Raw genomic sequence first — 20,669 nt, 5'->3', positions numbered from 1 at the left:
CTTCTCTCTTCTGGGCTATAGTAGTCTAAAGTTCGGTATTTTCCCTAACATTTTTTTTTTTTTTAACACCTTGATGAATGATGTGCTGACTTTACGAAAATGTGCCAAAGGCAACTTCTGAGATGGAAGGATGCTATTCTGGGGAGAAATATGTCTGAGACATCTGAAGATGGCTTTTGCTTGTTCACTACAGGAGAGAGTGATGTGTTAAAGGCAGACCGCTGCTACAGAACATAGGACCATAGTTCTGGATTAAACAAGAGGCACACTTGGGGGGAAAGGTCTGACCTTTGTGGGTTTTCACAGGCAGTGTGATGTCATGGTGAAGGATTCCGTCTTGAAGCCAGATAGCCTGAGCTCAGATCCGAGCCATACTGATACCATCTCTGTGACCTTGATCAAGTCATTTAAACCTCCTCTGCTCAGTTTCCGCATAGGCAAATGGGGGAATGGTAATATCCGCATCATAAGACTTTGGGCAGTATTACATGAGACAACATGTGTACTAAGGACAGTGCTCGGCTCATAGCAAGAGCTCACTTGTGACCAGTTTGTTATTATTTAATCTTTATTTCTATCCTATTTGGGAATAAATCATTTTTTAGCTTCCTAAAAAAGAACAAAAAGAACATGGACTGGAAATCAGTAGGCAATGGTGAGTCACTGAGGATTTTTTTTTGTTTTTTTGAGAGTAGGAATGACATGATAAGATCTGTGCTTCAGGAAGATTAATTTGTCTGCAGCTCATAAGCTGACCTGGAAGGCCAGGGTGAGGGCAGTGGCGTCTGTCAGGAGGCTGATGCACTGGTCCAAGCTGCGCCATGCAACATGGCAGCCACTGGCTACAGGTGACTCTTTCCATTTGAATTAATGAACATTGGATAAGCTGAAGAATAGTTCTTGGGACACATGATCCTGTCCCGAGTAATCAGTAGCCACATGCGACTTTTGACCGTGGACATTTCCGTCCTCCCAGGAAGTTCCGTTGGGAGCGCGGATTGAAAACAGTGGGTCTTGTACCTGAATGTGCGTCAAAAGAACCTAGGAGGTAGTTGTGGACTCCACCCCCTGACTTTCTGATTCAGGAGGCTTGGGGTGAGGTCTGGGAATCTGCATGCCTACCAAGTTCCCAGGAGATGCCGATGCTTCTGGTTAGGGACAGCCCCACCCCCACCTGCACTTGGAGAACCTTCTTCCTGGAACAGCACTTTTCAGGTCATGGTGTGAGGGAAAGGGGAGCTGTTTTGAGCTTGTTGGAAATCACATGTGTCTTATTTATACATCCCAGCTAAGCCCATCTGGGATTTGGACTCCCATCTCTTCCCAGAATTATCGGGCTGGGGATGTTCCTGGGAGTCTGTGTCATGAGGGGATAAGTATAGGAACTTTGGCTTTTCTGGCTGAAGGAGAAATGTGGGGTTACTTCAGAGTCTGGAGAAAAGAGGGACAAAAAGGGAAGTGAAAGAATGATATCTGCTGCTTTCTGTATTCTCCCTAATGTTCTGGAGCTCTGCCTTCAAAGGAGGTCTCATGGTTAGGAAGGTAGAGGCAGAAGCTTCTAGAACTGAAAAGCCAAGAATTTGCTGCTTTTGTCCCGCAGTTATACCTTGACAACCTTTTCCCTGAGGCACGAATGACTCATGTCTAGCTGCATAGTAGAGGGTGGGAGGGAAGGGCCTCCAAGTATGAGTGACAGAAGTCAGTGAAATGCAAAATGGAAGAAACACATCACTTAAAGCCTCAACATATTACTCAGCCACGAGTGTGCCTAAGACTAGCTGTTTGACCCGCAGAGACAAACATCACAGGGCTCACTTGTCCTCAGGGAGCCAGTGTCCCCAGAGGGTTTACCTGGGTCTGAGCCGAGCTTGGACTATCAGAAGGGGGCATAGGGTGGGACTGTGATAGACCAGAAGCAATAAAACCCTCCAACCCCAGCTGTGCATGCTTTTATAAATGGTTATCAGATGTACTTGAGTGTCTGAGTGCAGTTAGGACAGACATTCTTCCAGAACACACCAGCAACATTCTCTATCAGCAGGCAGATAGCTGTGATCTACCCAAGATGACCCTCCTCACTGTCTCAGCTCTTCTCGGAGCCTCCCTGAACCTCCTACAGCCCAGCAGCTGGAGATAACACCTGGACAAATAGGGGGCCTCCAAGACCCTGTGGCAGTGCTGAGGATGGCATTAGTATTAGTTCCCTGGCACCTGGATTATGCCATTTTGGAAGTATTTTGAATATAACGTGTGTGTGTTTGTGTGTGTGTGTGCATGTGCCTGCATGTGTGTGTTTGGTGGTGAAGAGTGGGAAGGTGGTGAAGATTCAGTATGTGCTACAATGGCCTTGAGATGTGAGTAGTTTGGCAAAATTATAATAAAAATGAAACGAGAAGGATGGCAGTCTCTGTCAGCTTGGATAAACCCATTGCTTTAATCATCCATCCATCCATCCATCCATCCAATCATCCATCCATCCATCTAGCCATCCCTTCCTTCCTCCTTCCGTCCCTCCACTGCTCCAGCCAATCCTCTATCCATCCATTCATCCATCTACCCATCTGTCCAACCCTTCCATCTATCCATTTAGAGGAAGTGAATCCAGCAGGAAAATCTCCTTCTTTTAGTGCTTCTGTGCCATTGAGGATGTTTGACAGCACCTAAGGGGGAATATTCTCCTGTTGGGACTCCTCCTAACAGATGTTTTCTTCCTCCATCGCCCCTGTATGACGGTTGAAGAAACAGAAAACTTATCCTCAAATGACAGCCCTTTCCCCTGACTGCCCCAGGGAACATGGCATGGGAATATGGCTTCGAGGTTTTAAAAAATCCATCGGATTCCATGATTCAGTGATGTGGTTAGTGTAGATAGGGCTCTTCCACCAAAGCCGGGAGCCCACTGAAGAAATGAGAAAGTCTGTACTGTTCCTCCGCAGAAGGGAGGTAAGCCCGCCTGCCTTGAGCTGGGTAGGCTTTTGTCCCAAGCGTCTGGAAATTCAACCCATTGCTTAGAGAGCAGATTGTGGGGCTTCTGGCCCTTGCTGCTTGGGATGTGTAAAGCTGCCGATGGTCAGTTTTGATTGAACGTCCAAATGAAGCTGCCAAGTAGCGACTCTGCAGCTCCAGGGGCCCCATGTTAGTATTTATGTCACATCTTTAGAAATAATCACATCGTGGAGCAGTGCCCAAAGCCATGTCAGCAGCCGCTGCAGCCAAGGTTTTGAATGGCCCCTGCCTGGTGCTTCTGCAGCATTTACTCAGCGTCAGGGCCCGGGCTGGGGCGGGGGTGGGGGGCGCCCAGGTGCACCATCATGCTTCCCGTCCTGAGGATGAGGGTGAAGAAGCTGTAAGCCTCAGCTGTCTCTGTCGTCTCTGAACTTGGGGTGTGCGGTGGTCTCCCAACAAGAAACAGAACTAGCTGGGCGCCTGGGTGGTTCAGTGGGTTAAAGCCTCTTCCTTCGGCTCAGGTCATGATCCCGGGGTCCTGGGATCAAGCCCCACATTGGGGGGGGGTCTCTGCTCAGCGGGGAGCCTGCTTCCCCCTCTCTCTCTGCCTGCCTTTCTGCCTACTTGTGATCTCTGTTAAATAAATAAATAAAATCTTTAAAAAAAAAAAAAAGAAAAAAGAAACAGAACTAGCTTATTGGATGCCTTACAACCATCTGTCCTGGGCATCTGCGGAGACCCCCAGGGCCAGCCTGAGGGGAACAGATGTTCATGGGGGCAGGGTTTCTTCTTGTTTTTCCAAGCTGGTCTGAAGAGCACCTCTTCTGTCTGCATCTGGTCCTGCCACCCCGGAGGGACCTGGTGGTGATACTGCCCATCCCTTTGGGGAGTACCGGCTGTTCAGAGACTGGGCTTGTGAAACCTCGAGGGGGATCCAATCAGAACCTCCCTGGGAAGGCGGGTGGTCTCTGGACTTCAGGGGTGAGACTGTATAGAGTCAGGGGCTATAGAACAGCCCTGGGAGTTGCAGGACCCTGAGTGACCAGAGAAATCTTTGTAGGGAACAGATGATACTGAATTGGGCTCAGGGGCTTAGAACTGCCCGGTTTTCAGGTTTTTGGTTCCAAGGAGAACCTAGTTACAGAGCACAAAAGTTGGATGGTTTTGACCTGCAGACTCAGAACCTGGGGGAAAGCAGCTGACTGAATCTTGGAGCCTCCAAGTAGTACCCAAACCAGGTAATTAAGAATAACATGTACAGGGGCGCTGGGTGGCTCAGTCAGTTAAGTGTGTGCCTTTGACTCAGGTAATGATCCCAGGGTCCTGGGTTCAAGCCCCACATGGGGCTCCCTGCTCTGTGGGAAGCCTGCTTCTCCCCCTGCTTGTGCTCTCTCCGTCCATCGCGCTCTCTCTCTCTCTCTCTCTCTCTCATTCTCTGTCAAATAAATAAATCTTTAAAAGTGAAAAGAATAATGTGCACAAGACTGGCCTTCCATTAAGCAATGAGTCCTTTCAGATTTAGAGTAACATTTTTTTTCCTAATTAAAAAAGTAATTCATGTTCAACTGAGACCATATATTTAACTTCTCCTTCATCCAAATCCCCGCTGAATGACTAAGAGATTAAAAATGGGAAAAATTTATGAGGTCTGCAAACTAGAAAGAGAGTGTCAGTCACACACCAGGACCACTGAGGAATTTCTGTAGGATACAGTTCAGACAATACTGCCTAATTTTGTCTTTTCTTTTCCGATGTCTGAGCCTCTTAATACCTTCCTATTATGTAATCGCATTCGTCGGTACTCCCAGAGTGATGTTAAATTATAGTGGTGGGCGTTCTTAATATGATTGTGGTCTTAATGGAAATGGAGATGCCTCTAGTGTTGTACCAGTATGTGTGATGAAGGCCTTTGATGTATATATTATACCAAGAAAAGCTTCCATCTATTTCCATTTTTCTAAGGGTTAAAAGAAAGAATGATTACTGAATTTTGCCACTTTCCTTTTGTAATTTTTATAATTTTCTGGAGTAATTATATGTTTTTCCCCTTTGACCTAGTTTTATAGTGAATAATAATAGATTTCTTAAACTCTGAAGGGTTTTGTTTAGAGAGTATGTGTTCAGTCTTGAGATTTTAAAAGATCACTTTGGGGTGGGGCATAGAGGAAGGGCAGGCTGGAGCAAGACTGTAGTCAAGAAAGTAACTAGAAAGATCTTAGTTTTATCAGGAAAGAAAAAAAAAATGAATGTCCAAACTATAGCTAAGTGAGTGACTGCTGTTTCCTAACCACTTATCATCTGCTAAGGATAATAGTAGGCACTTTACAGGCTTCAAGTATACCTGAATAATGACAGTAATCCTATGACACAATTATTGCTGTTAAGGTGGTTTTTGTATGGATAATAAGAAAGGCTCCGGGGGGCACCTGGGTGGCTCAGTCAGTTAAGTGTCTGCCTTTGGCTCAGGTCTTGATTCCAGGGTCCTGGGATCGAGCCCCGCATTGGGCTCCCTGCTAGGGCGGGGAGTCTGCCTCTCCCTGCTCTTGGTCTCTCTCTCTCTCAAATAAATAAATAGAATCTTAAAAAATAAGAAAGCCTCAGGTACATGAAATGATAAAGAGGTAGCATGGACAGTATGTAGTCCTAGGTGAGGTTGTACCAGGAGGAGGAGACCAGGGTGGTTTCCAGATTACTCACTTGGACAGTTGGGTGGATGGTTGAGCACTCATCAATAATGGCATTGAAAGAGGGTGAGCAGGCATGGTCATGGGAGAGAACATGGAGATAATGAGTATTATCAGACATTTTGAGTTAATGTACTTATGAAACATCCAGCACTAAATATACATTAGACAGTTGTGTATAATGTTCTATAGCTCAGTAAAGTGCATTTAGGTAGAAATTAAGATCATGGGGAATAGAGGCCCATGGGAAAATACGGAAATTAAAAAAAAACAAACTTGTATATAATCCATGGTTCAAAGATGGAATCTCAAGGAAAGTTAGAAAGTATTTTGAACCAATGAAAATATAACACATCAAAATTTATAACATCCAGATAAAGAAGTGCTTGAAATGAAATTTATATTGTGGAATTCTACCAAACATTTAAAGAAGAAATAACACTTTTTCTTCTAGAAAAGAGAAGAGGAGGAACACTTCCTAATTTATTTTATGAAGCTAGCATTACCCCGATTCCAAAACCAGACAAAAGCAGTACAAGAAAAATACAGAGAAATATTCCTTATGAACATAACTACAACAATCTTCAACAAAATAAATCCAGAATTATGTAAAAAAAAAAAATACACCCCAACCAGGTGACTTTTATTCTGGGAATGCAAGGCTGTTTCAATAATAAACAATGTAATCCATCATATTAATAATCTAAAGAGAGAGCACACAAACATATCTGTTGATGCAGAAAAATATTTGACAAAACTTAATAACCACTTATGACGAGAGTTCTCGGTGTCATGGAAATAGAAGGGAGCTTCCTTGACCTGATAAAGGACATCTACAGAATATCTACAACATGCTTCATAGTGAAAGACTGCATGCTTTCCCCATAAGCTCTGGAACAGGGCAAGGATGTCCACCGTCACCACTCTAGTCAATATCATACTGGAAGATCTAGCCAGTGCAATAAGACAATAAAAAGAAATTTAAACATTGTAAATACAGATGGAGAAACACAGATTGGAAAGGAAAACAGAAAACTGGCTGTATACACAGAAAATGTGATTGTTTATGTAGAGAATCCAGAAGAGTCTACCAAAAAACCTTCCAGAACAAATAGGTTTAAATAGGCTGAAGGACACAAGGTCAGCACACAAATTGTATTTCCATATATCAACAGTAAACAATTAGAAACCAAAACTGGAAAAAAAAATTTATAATAGCTCCAAAATAAATGAGATATTTAGATATAAACCTAGCAAAACATGTCTTGGTTCTGTATGCTGAAAAGGACAAGACACTGAAAGAAAGAATATCTAAATAAATGGAAAGACATATTATGTTCATGGATTGGAAGACTCAGCATGTCTGTTCTTGCTGATTGTACTATAGACTTATCTGTTTTAAAATGAAGAATGAAATCGGAAGATTGAAATCTTAAGATCGAAATCCTCAATCTTAAGGCTTTATTATATAAAGCTTCAGCAATTGAGCAGTGTGGTTTTGGCCAGAGGATAGATCTATGTGACTGGAACAGAGTAGAGGATTCATATATAGTATCTACACAAATATGGCCCATTGATTTTTTTTTTTTTAAGGTAGAAAGAAAAAAAAAACAAAACGCAGTGAAATAGAGGAAGAAGAGTAGTCTTTCAACAAGTGATGTTGAAAAGATTGGCCATCCATATGCAAACAAAATAAACTTTGACCTTCACGTCATACCTTATATTAACTGAAAATATGGGGTGCTTGGGTGGCTCAGTTGGTTAAGCGTTTGCCTTTGGCTCAGGTCATGATCCCATGGTCCCAGGATCGGGCCCTACATCGGGCTCTCTGTTTGGTGGGGAGCCTGCTTTTCCCACTGCTACCTTATCCCTGCTTGTGTGTAAGCTCACTCGCTTGCTCTCTCTGTGTCTGAAATAAAATCTTTTTTTTTTTTTAAGAAAGAATTAACTGAAAATAGACCATAGCTCTAAATGTAAAGTGTAGAGATATACAACTTCAGAGAGCAAAGGAGAAAATTTTTATGACCTGGAGTTAGACAGAGTTCTACTTGACACTAAAAACATGACTCAGACAAAAATGATGAAGTGGACTTCATTCAAGTTGAAAAAAAAAAGAAAGAAAGAAACTTTTGCCCTGCAAAATACACTGCTGCAGAATGAAAAGGCAAGCTGGAAGCTGGAAGAAAATATTTGCGAATCACATCTCTGACAGAGGACTTGTACCTAGAGTAAAGAATTCTCAGACTCAGAAGTATGAAAACAACAGCCTCACTACAAACAAACCAAGGACCTGAACAAACATACCACCGAAGATGATGTAAGGATGGCAGATTCATTCATGAGAAGATATTCACTATCATTGGGCATTAAGGAAAGGCAAGTTGAAGCCACAATGAGCTACCACTACACGTCTATTAGATTGGCTAAAATAATAACGATAATAGATATTCTGAATACAGTGGGCTAGCAGGGGTGCAGAGCAAGAGGGAATCTCGTTCATTGCTGGTGGGAGGGCAAAAGGCTTCAGTCCCCCTAGAAAACTTTTTTGGGGTTTTAGATACATTTACCATAGGACTTAATGATCCCACTCTTAGCCATTTACCCTTGAGAAGTGAAAACTTGATGTTCGCACAAAGACCTGTGAATATTTATAGTAGCTTTCTTCCTAATCACCACTCCAATGTCCTTCAGTGAGTGAACAGATAAACAGTGGTACATCCATACAGCGCGGTATGACTCATCGATAGGAAGAAATTAACTACTCATACATGCAATTTGGACGACTCTCAATGGCATTACACTAAGAGAAGCCAATCTCAGAAGGTTGCATATTGTATGATTCTACTTATATACTGTTCTTGAGACGATCAAACCATAGTGATGGGAAACAGATAAGTGGTTGCCAGAGGCTGAGAGTGGATAGAGTTTGTGACTACAGAGGGGCAGCACAAGGGATTTTTCTGGGGTGATAGAACTGTTCTGTATCTTGGTTGTGTGATGGTTACATGAATCCATACATGTGTTAAAATTCACAAGACTCTATACCAAAAGAAAAAGTCTTTCCACTGTATGCTAATTTAAGAAATTAAATCAATGCTATAGACAGAAAGTAAATGGATAGAAGATGGATGGAAGGAGGGAGGGAGGGGGAGAGAGAAAAATAAAGGAAAGGAAGGTAGGAAGGAGGAAATAAGTCAGTATACTGAAATGAAATGGAGTGGGCTGAGAAGACATGAGCAAGAAGAGTATCCATGCTATGACACCAGGTAATTTATCTGTTTTTAAAAGATTTATTTATTTGGGAGAGAGAGAGAGAGAGAGATCACATGTGTGTGCGGGATGGGGGCCAGAGAGAGAGGAAGAGAGAAACCTCAGCAGACTCCCCACTGAGCACAGAGCCTGACCTGGGGGTTCGATCTCATGACCCTGAGATCATGACCTGAGCCGAAACCAAGAGTCAGATGCTTAACCAACTGCACCACCTGGGCAGTTGATACCAGGTAATGTAAAACAGTAAATTAAAATACATAGAAACTGGGGCGCCTGGGTGGCTCAGTGGGTTAAAGCCTCTGCCTTCGGCTCAGGTCACGATCCCAGGGTCCTGGGATCGAGCCTCACATTGGGCTCTCTGCTCAGCAGGGAGCCTGTTTCCCTTCCTCTCTCTCTGCCTACTTGTAATCTCTGTCTGTCAAATAAATAAACAAAATCTTTCAAAATAAATAAATAAATAAATAAAATACATAGAAACAGTGAATGCAGGAATGCCTACTGGATAAAATATAATCAGTAATATGGAAACAAATTTAAGGGGTGCTCCCAGATGGTGGAGGAAGGAGACCAAGAAATGAATACAGTCATGAAAAAATGATAGATGTAGAGGACAAACAATATTTATCTAGGGGTAAACGGGTAACAGATGTTCCTGGGGAAAAGACAAGGGCAAATGGAAAAGCACTTGTATCCAAAGTAGAGTTCAGGACAAATAATGAACTGTACAGAAAGAATATTTTAATTGTGAAAGGTACACTCTAAGACTGAAAAGTGGTCATGAATCTCAAATAACATAGGGTCAAAGTACATAAAGCAGAAACTAGTTGAAATGAAAGAAGTATACAGAAATACCATAGCAGGAGGGTCTTAAAACATGCTTTGTTAGTCTTTGACAGATAAAACAGGTAAAATGAAAAAAAAAAGCAACAACATAGATATAGATGACTTAGATAATTAGAGTAATTCTTAATTACCTCTATCTTAATGAGACAATCACCTTCTTTTCTTTGCACAAAATTGGCGATGTGTGAGCTTGCAAGGGAGTGCTGTCAAATCACTCGGCCCACAATTCCATTAAGAACTAAAAATCCATGACACAAACATATGAGACAGAAGATCACAGGGCGACTGAGAAAGGAATAGGAATCTATGAGAGCCTTAAGAATGGGCGCTCCTGATGTCGCTTCTGCAGAGAATGGGACAGGCAACTGATTAGGGATGCCAGGGCGGACAGGAGGTGAGGAGGACCAAGCTGTGGTTGGAGACCAGGAGTGTGTGTAGTGGCCCCAGGCCCCCACGTATGATGGTTTTCTGCAGGGACGGTCTCTGTGCCATGTGTCGCTGGTGGTCAGAGGTACCTACAGAGGATGTTGTTGAAAAGGCAAGAGGGTCAAGGTGTGGAAGTCCGTGGCCAAAATGACTCCATATGGGCAGGTGCGGGAGAGAAGTCATACCACAGCAGTGCACAGTTGCGCCAGAGCCAAGGAAAGACTTGAGGGGGTCAGAGGATTCAATGAGATCGACAGAACTGGGGTAAAGGGAGTAGGAAACTAAGAGGATCAAAGGCGATCAGCGAGGTTGGAGGAAGTGAGGCTCCAGGTGCCTGGTTTGGGATGGAGAGGCGGTCCTAAAGGAAGAGGGAGATGGGTCCTATTTGGTTTCAGATGATCTATCATTCTCTTAGTACCTCCTCCAGATTGATTTGTATGAAGGCCACATTGGAGGAATGCTCCTTCAGTCTGGAGATGTATCTGGATCGTTACATAATTTGATTTGAATTCTCCCTAAGGAGAAAGGGAATCAGCATTTGTTGAGCCTCTGCCATGTGCTTTGGATTCCCCTCGAACGCTCTGTCCTCTGTAATTAGGGTCACCATAAAATCCACCGTCCAAGGCGGAACTCCTTTGAGAGTTAAGGGACAACAGGGACAGACTGAGGCTGTCTGTCCTAGGCAAAGGGGGATGAATGGTCCCTCTAGCTACCATCCACCATCCCGCTGAGTTATCTGTGGTTTTACCTGCCTTTTGGAGACGGGGAGAACCAAGGGTCAGAGAAGTCATTTAACCAAGATCACCCAGTTAAGTGAGAGTCAAGGCAGAGGTAGGATTCAAACCGTGGTCTGTCTGACTCTGAAGTCTGCGTGTTGCTGATTTAGTTCCCGATTTCCTCTGCACTAACGCACCACCCTCGTTTCACTTGCCGTGACTTGACAGGCTGTCTTCTAGACAGACACTGTGACAGTCCCAGCTGGAAGTCTGTCTCAACACAGATAATTAGATGTGTGATAACTGTACCACCGCCAGCAGTGACAGGAAGCCAGCTGTTTCAGGAGCCCTTGGCCACAACGTGCTAGGGGTGACCTCAATGCTGTCTGTGGGTACCCAGAGACCCCGGGTTGGCTCGCTTTGGGTTTAGAACCTATCAGATGAGGCCACAGGGGATGGCCAGTTAGGATACCTATGGGAAGGGGATTCTGATGGATCTGAGGCTCACTAAAGCCAGAGCATCGGAGAGTTTTGAGGTTCGAGGAAGTAACAATGAATAGGAATTGAGGGGACACAGATCCAGGGGTAGACTTTGGAGTGAAGGGCCACAGAAGCTTGAAACTTGAGAGGGTGTGGCAGGCAGTGGGGAGGGATTGGGGGTTAACCAGAGACCCAGGTAAGCTGTCAGCCACTGGGGGGGGGGGGCATCGGAATAGGAGAGGAGTAGGGCAGGATAGCAAAAATAGGTTGATGGTGCTCTCTCTCTCTCTCTCTCTCTTTTTTTTAACATATTGAGTCTCTGCTTGCATCCCTGCTGTGATCTCAGGGTAGGTGCTGAGGGTGCCCACCTAATCTCAGTGAGGTAACCCCCATCTCTGTGTTGTTCACTAAAGGTTCTGTGATCCAGATCATGAGTTTTGGGGCCTCATTCTGCAGACCTAATTGTCCTGTGGTCTTTGGAGAACAGGATGAGGGTCCCTGAAGGCCAAGGGCAATGGGTTCTTAGAGGTCGGAGATGCACAACTGAGTTGTTTTTTAAAAATTTAGTTTAAGTAATGCCATTAATACAAAAATGCTTTCTCTTTGTAATAAATTCACAATGTGACAGATAAGGCCAAAGTCTATTTTGCCCACAACCCCCAAACCAAGTTTCTTTAACTCTTCCTCAGATATAATCATTACAGTAAGTCAATTTGGGGTATATCCTTCCAGGTTCTTTTCTATATATTTAAAAATCACATGTGACGTTGTAGAAAATGTGTTGTTGTTGTTTTATTTAAGTTTTTATTTTGATTCTAGTTAGTTCACATAAAGCCTAACATTAGATTCCTAACATTAGATTACAATATTGTGATCCAACACTTCAAACAGCACCTGGTGGTCGTTCAAAGTTTATTGTACTTTTATCTTGAAGATTTGGAGGGCCCTGATTTTCAAATCCCTTTATTTTGACATAATCTCAAAATTACAGGAAAGTTGCATGACTAGTACAAGGAGCAACCACATCCTCTTTACCTGATTTACCAAATGGTCATATTTTGCCCCATTTTTTTTATCATTCTCTTTATGAAATATTTTTATAAACGTATATTTTTTTTCTCTGAGCCATCTGACAATAAGTTGGAGTCTATGGTTCCCCTTTGCCCTAAACACTTGAGTGTGTATTTCCTAGGAACGAGAACATCCTCTCATGTGGGCATGGTACAAGTGATCCAAACATATCAGGAAACGTATATTGATCCAATGCTGTGATTTATTCATAGCGGGGAATCTGCGTTGCCACAGTCGAACCACTGGTGGGCACATTTTTCTTAAAAAAAAAAAAAAAAGAAATTTTGTATTGTCACCCTCTGTCTTCACCTGGCCATTTTGTTCACCATGTTCGTGCATATAGAAGGTCCCTGTGATTAACATGGGATAGTGTTTCTCAGTGTGGCGATGCACGGATTAGTCCCTTTCTGCTGTCGGGGGGTTGGGGGGGGCACACAGTATTTCCTACACTTTGCCATTGCAGACATCCTCAGGCATAATTGATTGTTAGTGGGCATTGCTCTGAAGAGCTGTTGTGTGACCACGGAGGGAGGACAAGTGAGGACTCATGATGCTGGAAGAAGTGCCTTTTAAAGGAGTTGGTTATCTCCCACAATGTGTGAGATAAAGGCTTTTCAGCAGCACAACTATTCAGATTTTTCTAATAAATAGTTGTGTTTTGGGTGGTTGCTGGGGGGCAGTGAATGGGTCAGGGGAAAGAGTAGAAGAGTTCTTGAAGAACAATTCTTAGGAGAATAGTTCACAGTAGTGCTGCCTTTTTATGGGCCCAGGACTGTCTTAGGGAACTTTCAGCTGCATGCGGAAGGCCTCGTTTGCTCCGAGGACCCTTTGATGGAAACAGCCAGCCCTCACCCCCCGCCTGCGTCACATCCAAGGCGAGCAGTGTTCTCTGGATCAGGATACTTTTCTTCTGTACATTGAGCACACTTCCACCAGGGGGGGAAGGTTGCTATTTCTGCTTTGTGTGAAGCATTTTGTACCATCTGGGCTGGCTAGATTTCAACAAAGATAGTAAAGAAACATTTATCAAGAAAAATCAAAGTCAGTCTCGCCAAGTGTGGTCTAGAGAGATTTGCTTCCTCAGTACGTTGTGGTTGGGAAACAGGACTCTACTTTGAAAAGCTTTAGGAGGGTCAGGCCTCTGGGTCTTAGCCTGCAGCTGCTGTCCCCTGCTCACGACGTGATGGTTTCGGGGACGAGAGCTCTTGAGATGTGAACACCAGCAGGTTCAGAATCCATTTCACTTCATTCCTCTCCGCATTCCCATCCTCTTCAGTAATAGACCCAAAAGGACAAAAGAGGAAGAAAAGATCTATAAGGGCTGGGGAAGAGATGGAGTCCTACTTCAGTCACGGATATTGGGTTCAGGAGAAGCAGAGGCCTAAGGAGAGGTCATTCTCAAAGCATTCATTGTAAAGATTGGCTCAAACTAACACGCACTTGTCCCATCAAGAGCCCTCAGAAGGAGCTATGAGCTCATAAACTTACAGTAGAAGAAAGTTCTGGTGATGGTGCTGTGGTGTCAGCTCATAGCACGGGGAGTAAGGTGGGAGGGGGTGTGGGTCTTGACAGAAAGAAGAGATGTGAGCCGTTCCCACTTGCACATGTGTTGCCAATCACCCAGACAGACAAGTTCCTGGCACGTCAGCGTGCCTCAGATCATGTTTTTATGCAGCTTACTCCGTGATAGATGTGTCATTACAAGATCCCAGCCTAGAAACAGGCACATGCTATTTTCCCTGGAAGGCTCAAGAAATGGGAGATAGTAACAGTTGGAGATTGTAGTCTATGGGAAAGATGCATGGGGATCTTAAATTATATCATCCAGAAACGCTTTGCTTAATGTCTGCTGTATGGACCAGCTGCAGCAGTATCACCTGGGAACATGTTAGAAAAACAAGGGAGCAGCTCTCCCTCCAGAGTCACTGAATCAGAGAATCCATCGGTAGGAGTGGGTCCCAGGGATATGGACCTCACAAGCCCTGTGGGTGACTCTTAGACACACTAAGTTTTGAGGAAAGCCCTGGAAGCGTTCAAGTGGGAAGGTCAGACGCATAGTTCTCAAAGAAGAAGACCCAGACGTCCATTTGGAAGTGGTTAGCTCTTCTTAATAAAAGGGAACAAATGAGAGGGGACACTGAATATGTGTAATAATAATAATAAAATAGCAAAAGTAGAGCTGGCATTTATTGACTATTCCGTGGGAGCCAGGTTCCGAGCTGAATATGTATGTTCGCATCCGATTATGCTCTTACAACAACCCAATGAAGTATGTATTTCTCCATCTCCTGGGTCAAGAAATGGAGGTCCCAAAATGTGAAGTAACTGCTAGGCACGATGCAAAACCTGACATCTTGTAGCCTTGTATCCACTACACTATGCGACCTGGCTATGGACTCATTAGCCGTCAACCATGCTTTGAATAAATTTGGGTTTCTGTATTCCTGGGGGACAGGAGCAACATCTTATCCCCATGTCCCCAGTGCCTAACAGAATGCCTAATGCCTCACAGGGACCTGCTTATTGAACTTAACTGAGTCAAAGTCAAAGAAGAAAAGTTCTTGCTTTTGGTGCAAGAATGAGGTATAACCTGAACGAGAATGGCATGGAGCCAGATAAATGGGCTGTGGATAAATGGAAGGAAAGGTCATAAGCTCGAGTGCAGAAACACACTGGTGCAGAATAAGTGACAGCTGACCCCCTGGGGCCCCTTGTCACTCTCCTGGCAGTCCACCCAGCCCTTTTTCCATCTCCTGTATTCAGTCCCAACCCCTTCCTAGTGACAGGGTCTTAGACAAGTCAGCAAAGTCTGACTTACCCCCGCCCCCAACAGCAATGGTGAGCTGATTGGGTGTAGGAAAATAAAGAGAAGATCTACGAATTTAACTAGGGCTGGGTTCCCCCCCACCCACCCAGATAAATAAAATGGAAAGAAAGAGGAACAAGAGAGTTGAGGGGGTTTCCAAGCAAGTGATTATAATGCATTATGAGCTCTAGGCTGGGAGTGAAACAAAGGCAAGAGGGAATAGGGAGAAGAGTCAATAAAGATGGGCTCAACAGACTGACTGTTGGTGTAAGACTAGTCACAATGGGGTACTAGGGTTAATGAACTGGAAAATAGGGAGGGGCATTGGCTTGTAGGGTTTGTGAAGTGGAGATTGAGAAAGTGGTGTGATTTCTGGGATGATAAACTCCAGTTATCATGAACTATGATAGCATGAAGCGAAGGTTATAGGAGGTGAGGGGATGCTTTATCCCCTACTTTCTAATATTCTGTTTCTATTGTATTATTGCACTTATGGAACACTCAGAAAAAAATGTTGAACTATAGCTGGGGTCATGGATGTCTATCATCTTCCTGCCTTTAAGGGGATTGCATTTATCCTCAACTATGGCTCTATTATTTCAGATAGCTTTTATCCTGGGAAGACAATTTCCTGCTGTTTGTAGCTAATTGCAATGATCCAATGGTTTTCTCCTTTGACCTGTACATATAATGAATGTTTTAATAACAGATTGTCTATGATTGAACCGTCTTTGCATTCCTGGTAAGAGTCATTCTATATTGACCTTCTGGCAGATCGCTTAATTCAATCTGCTAATGCAATACTTTGGATTTTTCTATCATAAGTGAGATGGTTGGCACCGTATACTTATGACCCATACAACTCCCATTTTCCCATCTCCTTCTCATGGCTGCCTATGTAACTTCTTGTTTCCCTAGGCTGGTGTTGTGTCTACACTACTGACCCTCTGCTTCCTTTCTTCTTTAAACCAGTCTTTTTTTTTTTTTTCAGGAATTTTTTTTTTTTTTAGATTTTTAAAATTTATTTATTTGACAGAGAGAGAGAGGGATCACAAGTAGGCAGAAAGGCAGGCAGAGAGAGAGGGGGAAGCAGGCTCCCTGCTGAACAGAGAGCCTGATGCGGGGCTCGATCGCAGGACCCTGAGATCATGACTTGAGCCAAAGGGAGATGCTTAACCCACTGAGCCACCCAGACACCCCTTCTTTAAGCCAATCTTACAGCCTCCTTTACTGTGTTCCTCGTTGAGGGTGGAGCCTATCTGTCATGCTGTGGTAATTTTCCAGCCTTCTGTCTGGGTGGAGGTCATGAGAGCAACTCTTTCTCTTTCAGCTTTTGCTTTTTGAATTGAGGTAAAATTCACATAACACAAAATTAACCATTAGCCATCTTAAAATGTACCATTCATGGGTGCTTAGTATATTCATGGGGTTGTGCAACCATCACCCGTATCTAAGACCAAGAGATGTTATCACCAGAAAAGGAAACCCCTTACCTGTTTTATAAGTCACTCCCCATTCCTCCCTCCCTACCAGCTCCTGGCCGCCACCGGTCTGTGTGTCTGTGGATTTCCCTGTTCTGGGTGTTTCCTATCAGTGGAATCCTACAACATGTGACCTTCTGCGTTGGAGTGCACAGGTGTTCACAGCAGCACTATTTACGTGAGCCAAAGTGTGGGAACAGCCTCAACGGCCACCTGATGAATGGATAAATGGGAGTTCGCTCTGTCCATACAAGGGAACAATATTCAGCCATAAATGTAGCGCTGATCCATGCCACAACATGGATGAACCCTGAAAATATTATGCTCAGTGAAAGAAGCCAGTCTTTCTTGTTGGCTTTGTGGAACACAAGCTTTGAGAGCATGTAGCTAATCTTGGGGGCCCAGCGGGCAGAGCAGTGGGGAAGTCAGAAGTCAGTGTCGAACTCATATCGGTTAAGAGGTTGACTACATCTGACCCATGCATCTTGCTTTGCGTGCTTCTTAGCTGTGGATGACCCTAAGTCACATCTCCTATGAGACAAGTGTGATGCCGAGGACTCGTCCACAGGGTCTCCAACCCTCGCTGGCTGATGCTTAAACATGACAGGACTATTAATGCTGAAATTGCTTTTTCTCTTTTCAGTAAGAGATGCTAAAAACCTTGTACCTATGGACCCCAATGGCTTGTCAGACCCTTACGTGAAACTGAAACTGATTCCCGACCCCAAGAGCGAGAGCAAGCAGAAGACCAAAACCATCAAATGCTCCCTCAACCCTGAGTGGAACGAGACATTCAGATTGTAAGTTAGAATTATCGCCGCCCAGCATGGGCGGTGGGGTTCACCTTGTGGGCCACCAGCATTGGGGAGGGCCCCTCCCAGCTTCCATTTCATTTCTCCCCTCCCTCCTTCCCTCCCTTCCTCTCTTTCTCCCTCCTCCCTTCCCTTACTCCCCCTCCATCTGCATTTTTGCACTGCAAGCCAAGTAAAAATTGGAACTTATTTTTTTAATAAAGATGAGACTGTCTGTGGTGTGGGGAGTGGGTGGGATAGAAAGTAGTGTGATGTGTTGCTAGGTAAAGGCAAGTTGTGGGAGAAGTTCTGGTCTCAGAGAACAGTGGGACGTAACCCATAGGGTGTGGTGATAACCCCTGTGGGGCTGAGTCTGGGGGTATGGATGTGCTGGGGCCGCAGCCTGTCGAGAGTTCTCTGCTAGCTTCCACAGCGGATCTTCCTGGGCCAGTGCTCCAAGAACCTGGGGTCACTTTTTGAGGCATCTGGGCCCACAAGGGTTAGTGACGTCAGCCAGTGTTTATGGAGCATATCGCGGTTGTAAAAAGCACTCTAGTGAATGATCTCAGTTCATTGGCCATTTCATCCCTATTTAACCAATGAGGCTTGACAACGTTAAAGAATGTGCCCAGAGTCCCCCAGCAAATGTGGGGTCATTCTGTGGGGAGATTCTGAAGTCTGACACCAGAGGCTGTGGGCCAAAAGCACGATTCCTTGTGGGAGCCCCATCCCCCTGTTCCCTCTCTCAGGGTGAAAGTGGAGGCACACCTCAGCCTCAATCAAGGACACGCCTCAGAACAGCTTCCCCCGACCAGCACCAGCAAGACTGCTTCCTCCACGTGTGTCCTGAGTCTCACGCCAACTCACGTGTGTGCAAACACTCACGCAATTATGTCATCGATATCCAGAGTTCTTGTTTGCCACTTTGTCAGTAGGGTTTCCCGAACATCCCGAACCCTATTAAGACATAAGGAAGCGGCTAGAACTGTTTCTGGCGGTGCTGGTCCAGGTCCTTCAACCCGGGAGAGCCACGGGCTGCGGGACTTGAGCAGCCCTCCCTCCCTGGGGAGCTTGCCTGGGATGGAAACGGAATATGCAGCTGGCAACAGCTTGTAATCTTTTAAAAATTCCCACCTTTGGGCTTTTTCTTCTTAAACATTTCATCTGCTTGAGAAATCATGGTAAGCTCCTCCGACTTCTCTCGTCTTGCTCTTGGCAGCCAATTGAAAGAATCGGACAAAGACAGAAGACTGTCCGTGGAGATTTGGGACTGGGATCTGACCAGCAGGAATGACTTCATGGGATCTTTGTCGTTTGGGATTTCCGAACTGCAGAAAGCTGGTGTTGATGGCTGGTAAGCAGGATTTTGCTTTGAACGCTGCCATACAGCTTGGTCCATCCAATGGGGGAAGAAGGATGTTTTCCTTTTTGTCCTAAAAGTGAAATACTAAAACCGAGTCACAGAGTGATAGCTGGTAGATTGGATCTGCCTCATGGATATGTTTTATTCGGTCCTTGTACTTAAAAAAAAAAATCAGTTCCTAGTATTTTCAAAATCTGGACATTTTCTATAAAAATCTGGACTTCTGGGGGTGCCTGGGTGGCTTAGTCGCTTAAGCATCCGACTCTTTTTTTTTTTTTTAAGATTTTTATTTATTTATTTGAGAGAGAGAGAGAGCATGAGCAGGGAGAGGGGCAGAGGCATAGGGAGAAGCAGGGAGCCCGATGCAGGGCTCGATCCCAGGACCCTGAGATCATGACCTGAGCCGAAGGCAGATGCTTAACTGACTGAGCCACCCAGGTGCCCCCAAGTGTCCTACTCTTGATCTCAGCCCAGGTCTTGACCTCAGAGTCGCAAGTTCAAGCCCTGCATTGGGCTCCATGCTGGGCATGGAGCCTACTTAAAAAAAAAAAAAAAAAATCTGGACTTCTGGCTTGCAAAGCCAGAAATACCTGGATGTACTGAGCCCAGAAGGCAATAACTGAGAACAGGTGAGTAGTTAGTTAATGCCTTCTTCAGACAGGACATGGATTTTCTGTTTGCCCTAGTCTTCACCATTCCCTATTGCTTTACATCCATCTAACTTTACACAGTTTCATGTCTTGACTGGCCCCCATGGGCACTAAAGTGGCTCTTACAGTGTACCCTAAAAATACACCCAGTCTTCTGTCAGATTCCAGCTCCATAGGAAAATACTCCCTCGTTGGGACCACTTACCAAGCCTGGCCACAGAGGTGCTGGGAGGTTGCTGGGAGGTTTGTTCTGCAGTTTTTGTTCCATTCCCTTCTCCTGGCAAAAAGTCCTTGCTCAGTATTCCCAGCAAAGAGGCCGGGTGAGCTCCCTTGGCAATGGTTGGTTTCACCATCATCTGAATAAAAGGAGTCAGAATACACAGTCCAACCTGGCACCATAGCTTTGAGCAAAGCGGACATTATTGGCTGCTCTTATCTCTTTAAGAGAAATTGTCTCCCTTATGACTTCATTCAGGACTTTTTCAGTTACAAGTGAAAGAAAATAAAAAATCAGACCCATTTAGCAAGGAAGAGAATGCATCTCGAGGACCACACGTCCTCCCCATTGCTAACCATACAACCTCCTTATCTCTTGTCCCTGTTCATTATAGATTTTGTTGTTGTTTTTAAAAGATTTATTTATTTATTTAAAAGAGAGAGGATGCAAGCGGGAGGTGGCAGGGAGGGCAGAGGGAGAGAGAGAATCCCAAGCAGACTTCCCACTGAATGTGGAGCCCAACGCAGGGCTCGATCTCACCACCCTGAGTGAGATGAGACCAAGAGTTGGACGTTCAACCAACTGAGCCACCCAGACATTTATCACAGACTTTTATTCAAATAGATTTTGAGTCTCTCTCTAGTCTCTTCTAATCACTAGAGATCCATCAGGTATAAGACAGCCATGCCCTCATGGTGCTTAACTTCTGGAGCAAGAAGAAATGACACCAATAACTACTCAATGACAACATGATGACAGATGGGAAGAAGGATGAAAGCCATGTGGGTACAAAATTAACAGTAGTAATAAGGTGTCTTAAAGCACAGACCACAAACAGTTAACAACAGAATTCTCAGAAAAAAATTAGGTAAGGAGCATCTGTCACAATTTTTCCTTAGCTCACGAATGGGGAGACCAGGAACAT

General features: G+C 44.5%; 1 protein-coding gene across 1 annotated transcript in view; it reads left to right on the top strand.

Annotated features, from left to right (window-relative positions):
• PRKCB (protein kinase C beta) overlaps positions 1-20,669 on the top strand; it is a 337,502-nt gene that overhangs the window by 211,621 nt on the left and 105,212 nt on the right. Inside the window, exons 8-9 of the mRNA XM_047712980.1 lie at positions 17,367-17,523; positions 18,734-18,868. Of these exons, the coding sequence (XP_047568936.1) occupies positions 17,367-17,523; positions 18,734-18,868 (292 nt within the window). The remainder of the gene's footprint in view (positions 1-17,366; positions 17,524-18,733; positions 18,869-20,669) is intronic.

The sequence above is a fragment of the Lutra lutra genome, chromosome 18 (genome assembly GCF_902655055.1).
Source record: "Lutra lutra chromosome 18, mLutLut1.2, whole genome shotgun sequence".
NCBI classification, from domain to species: domain Eukaryota; kingdom Metazoa; phylum Chordata; class Mammalia; order Carnivora; family Mustelidae; genus Lutra; species Lutra lutra.
This window is presented reverse-complemented; position numbering and strand designations above follow the sequence as displayed.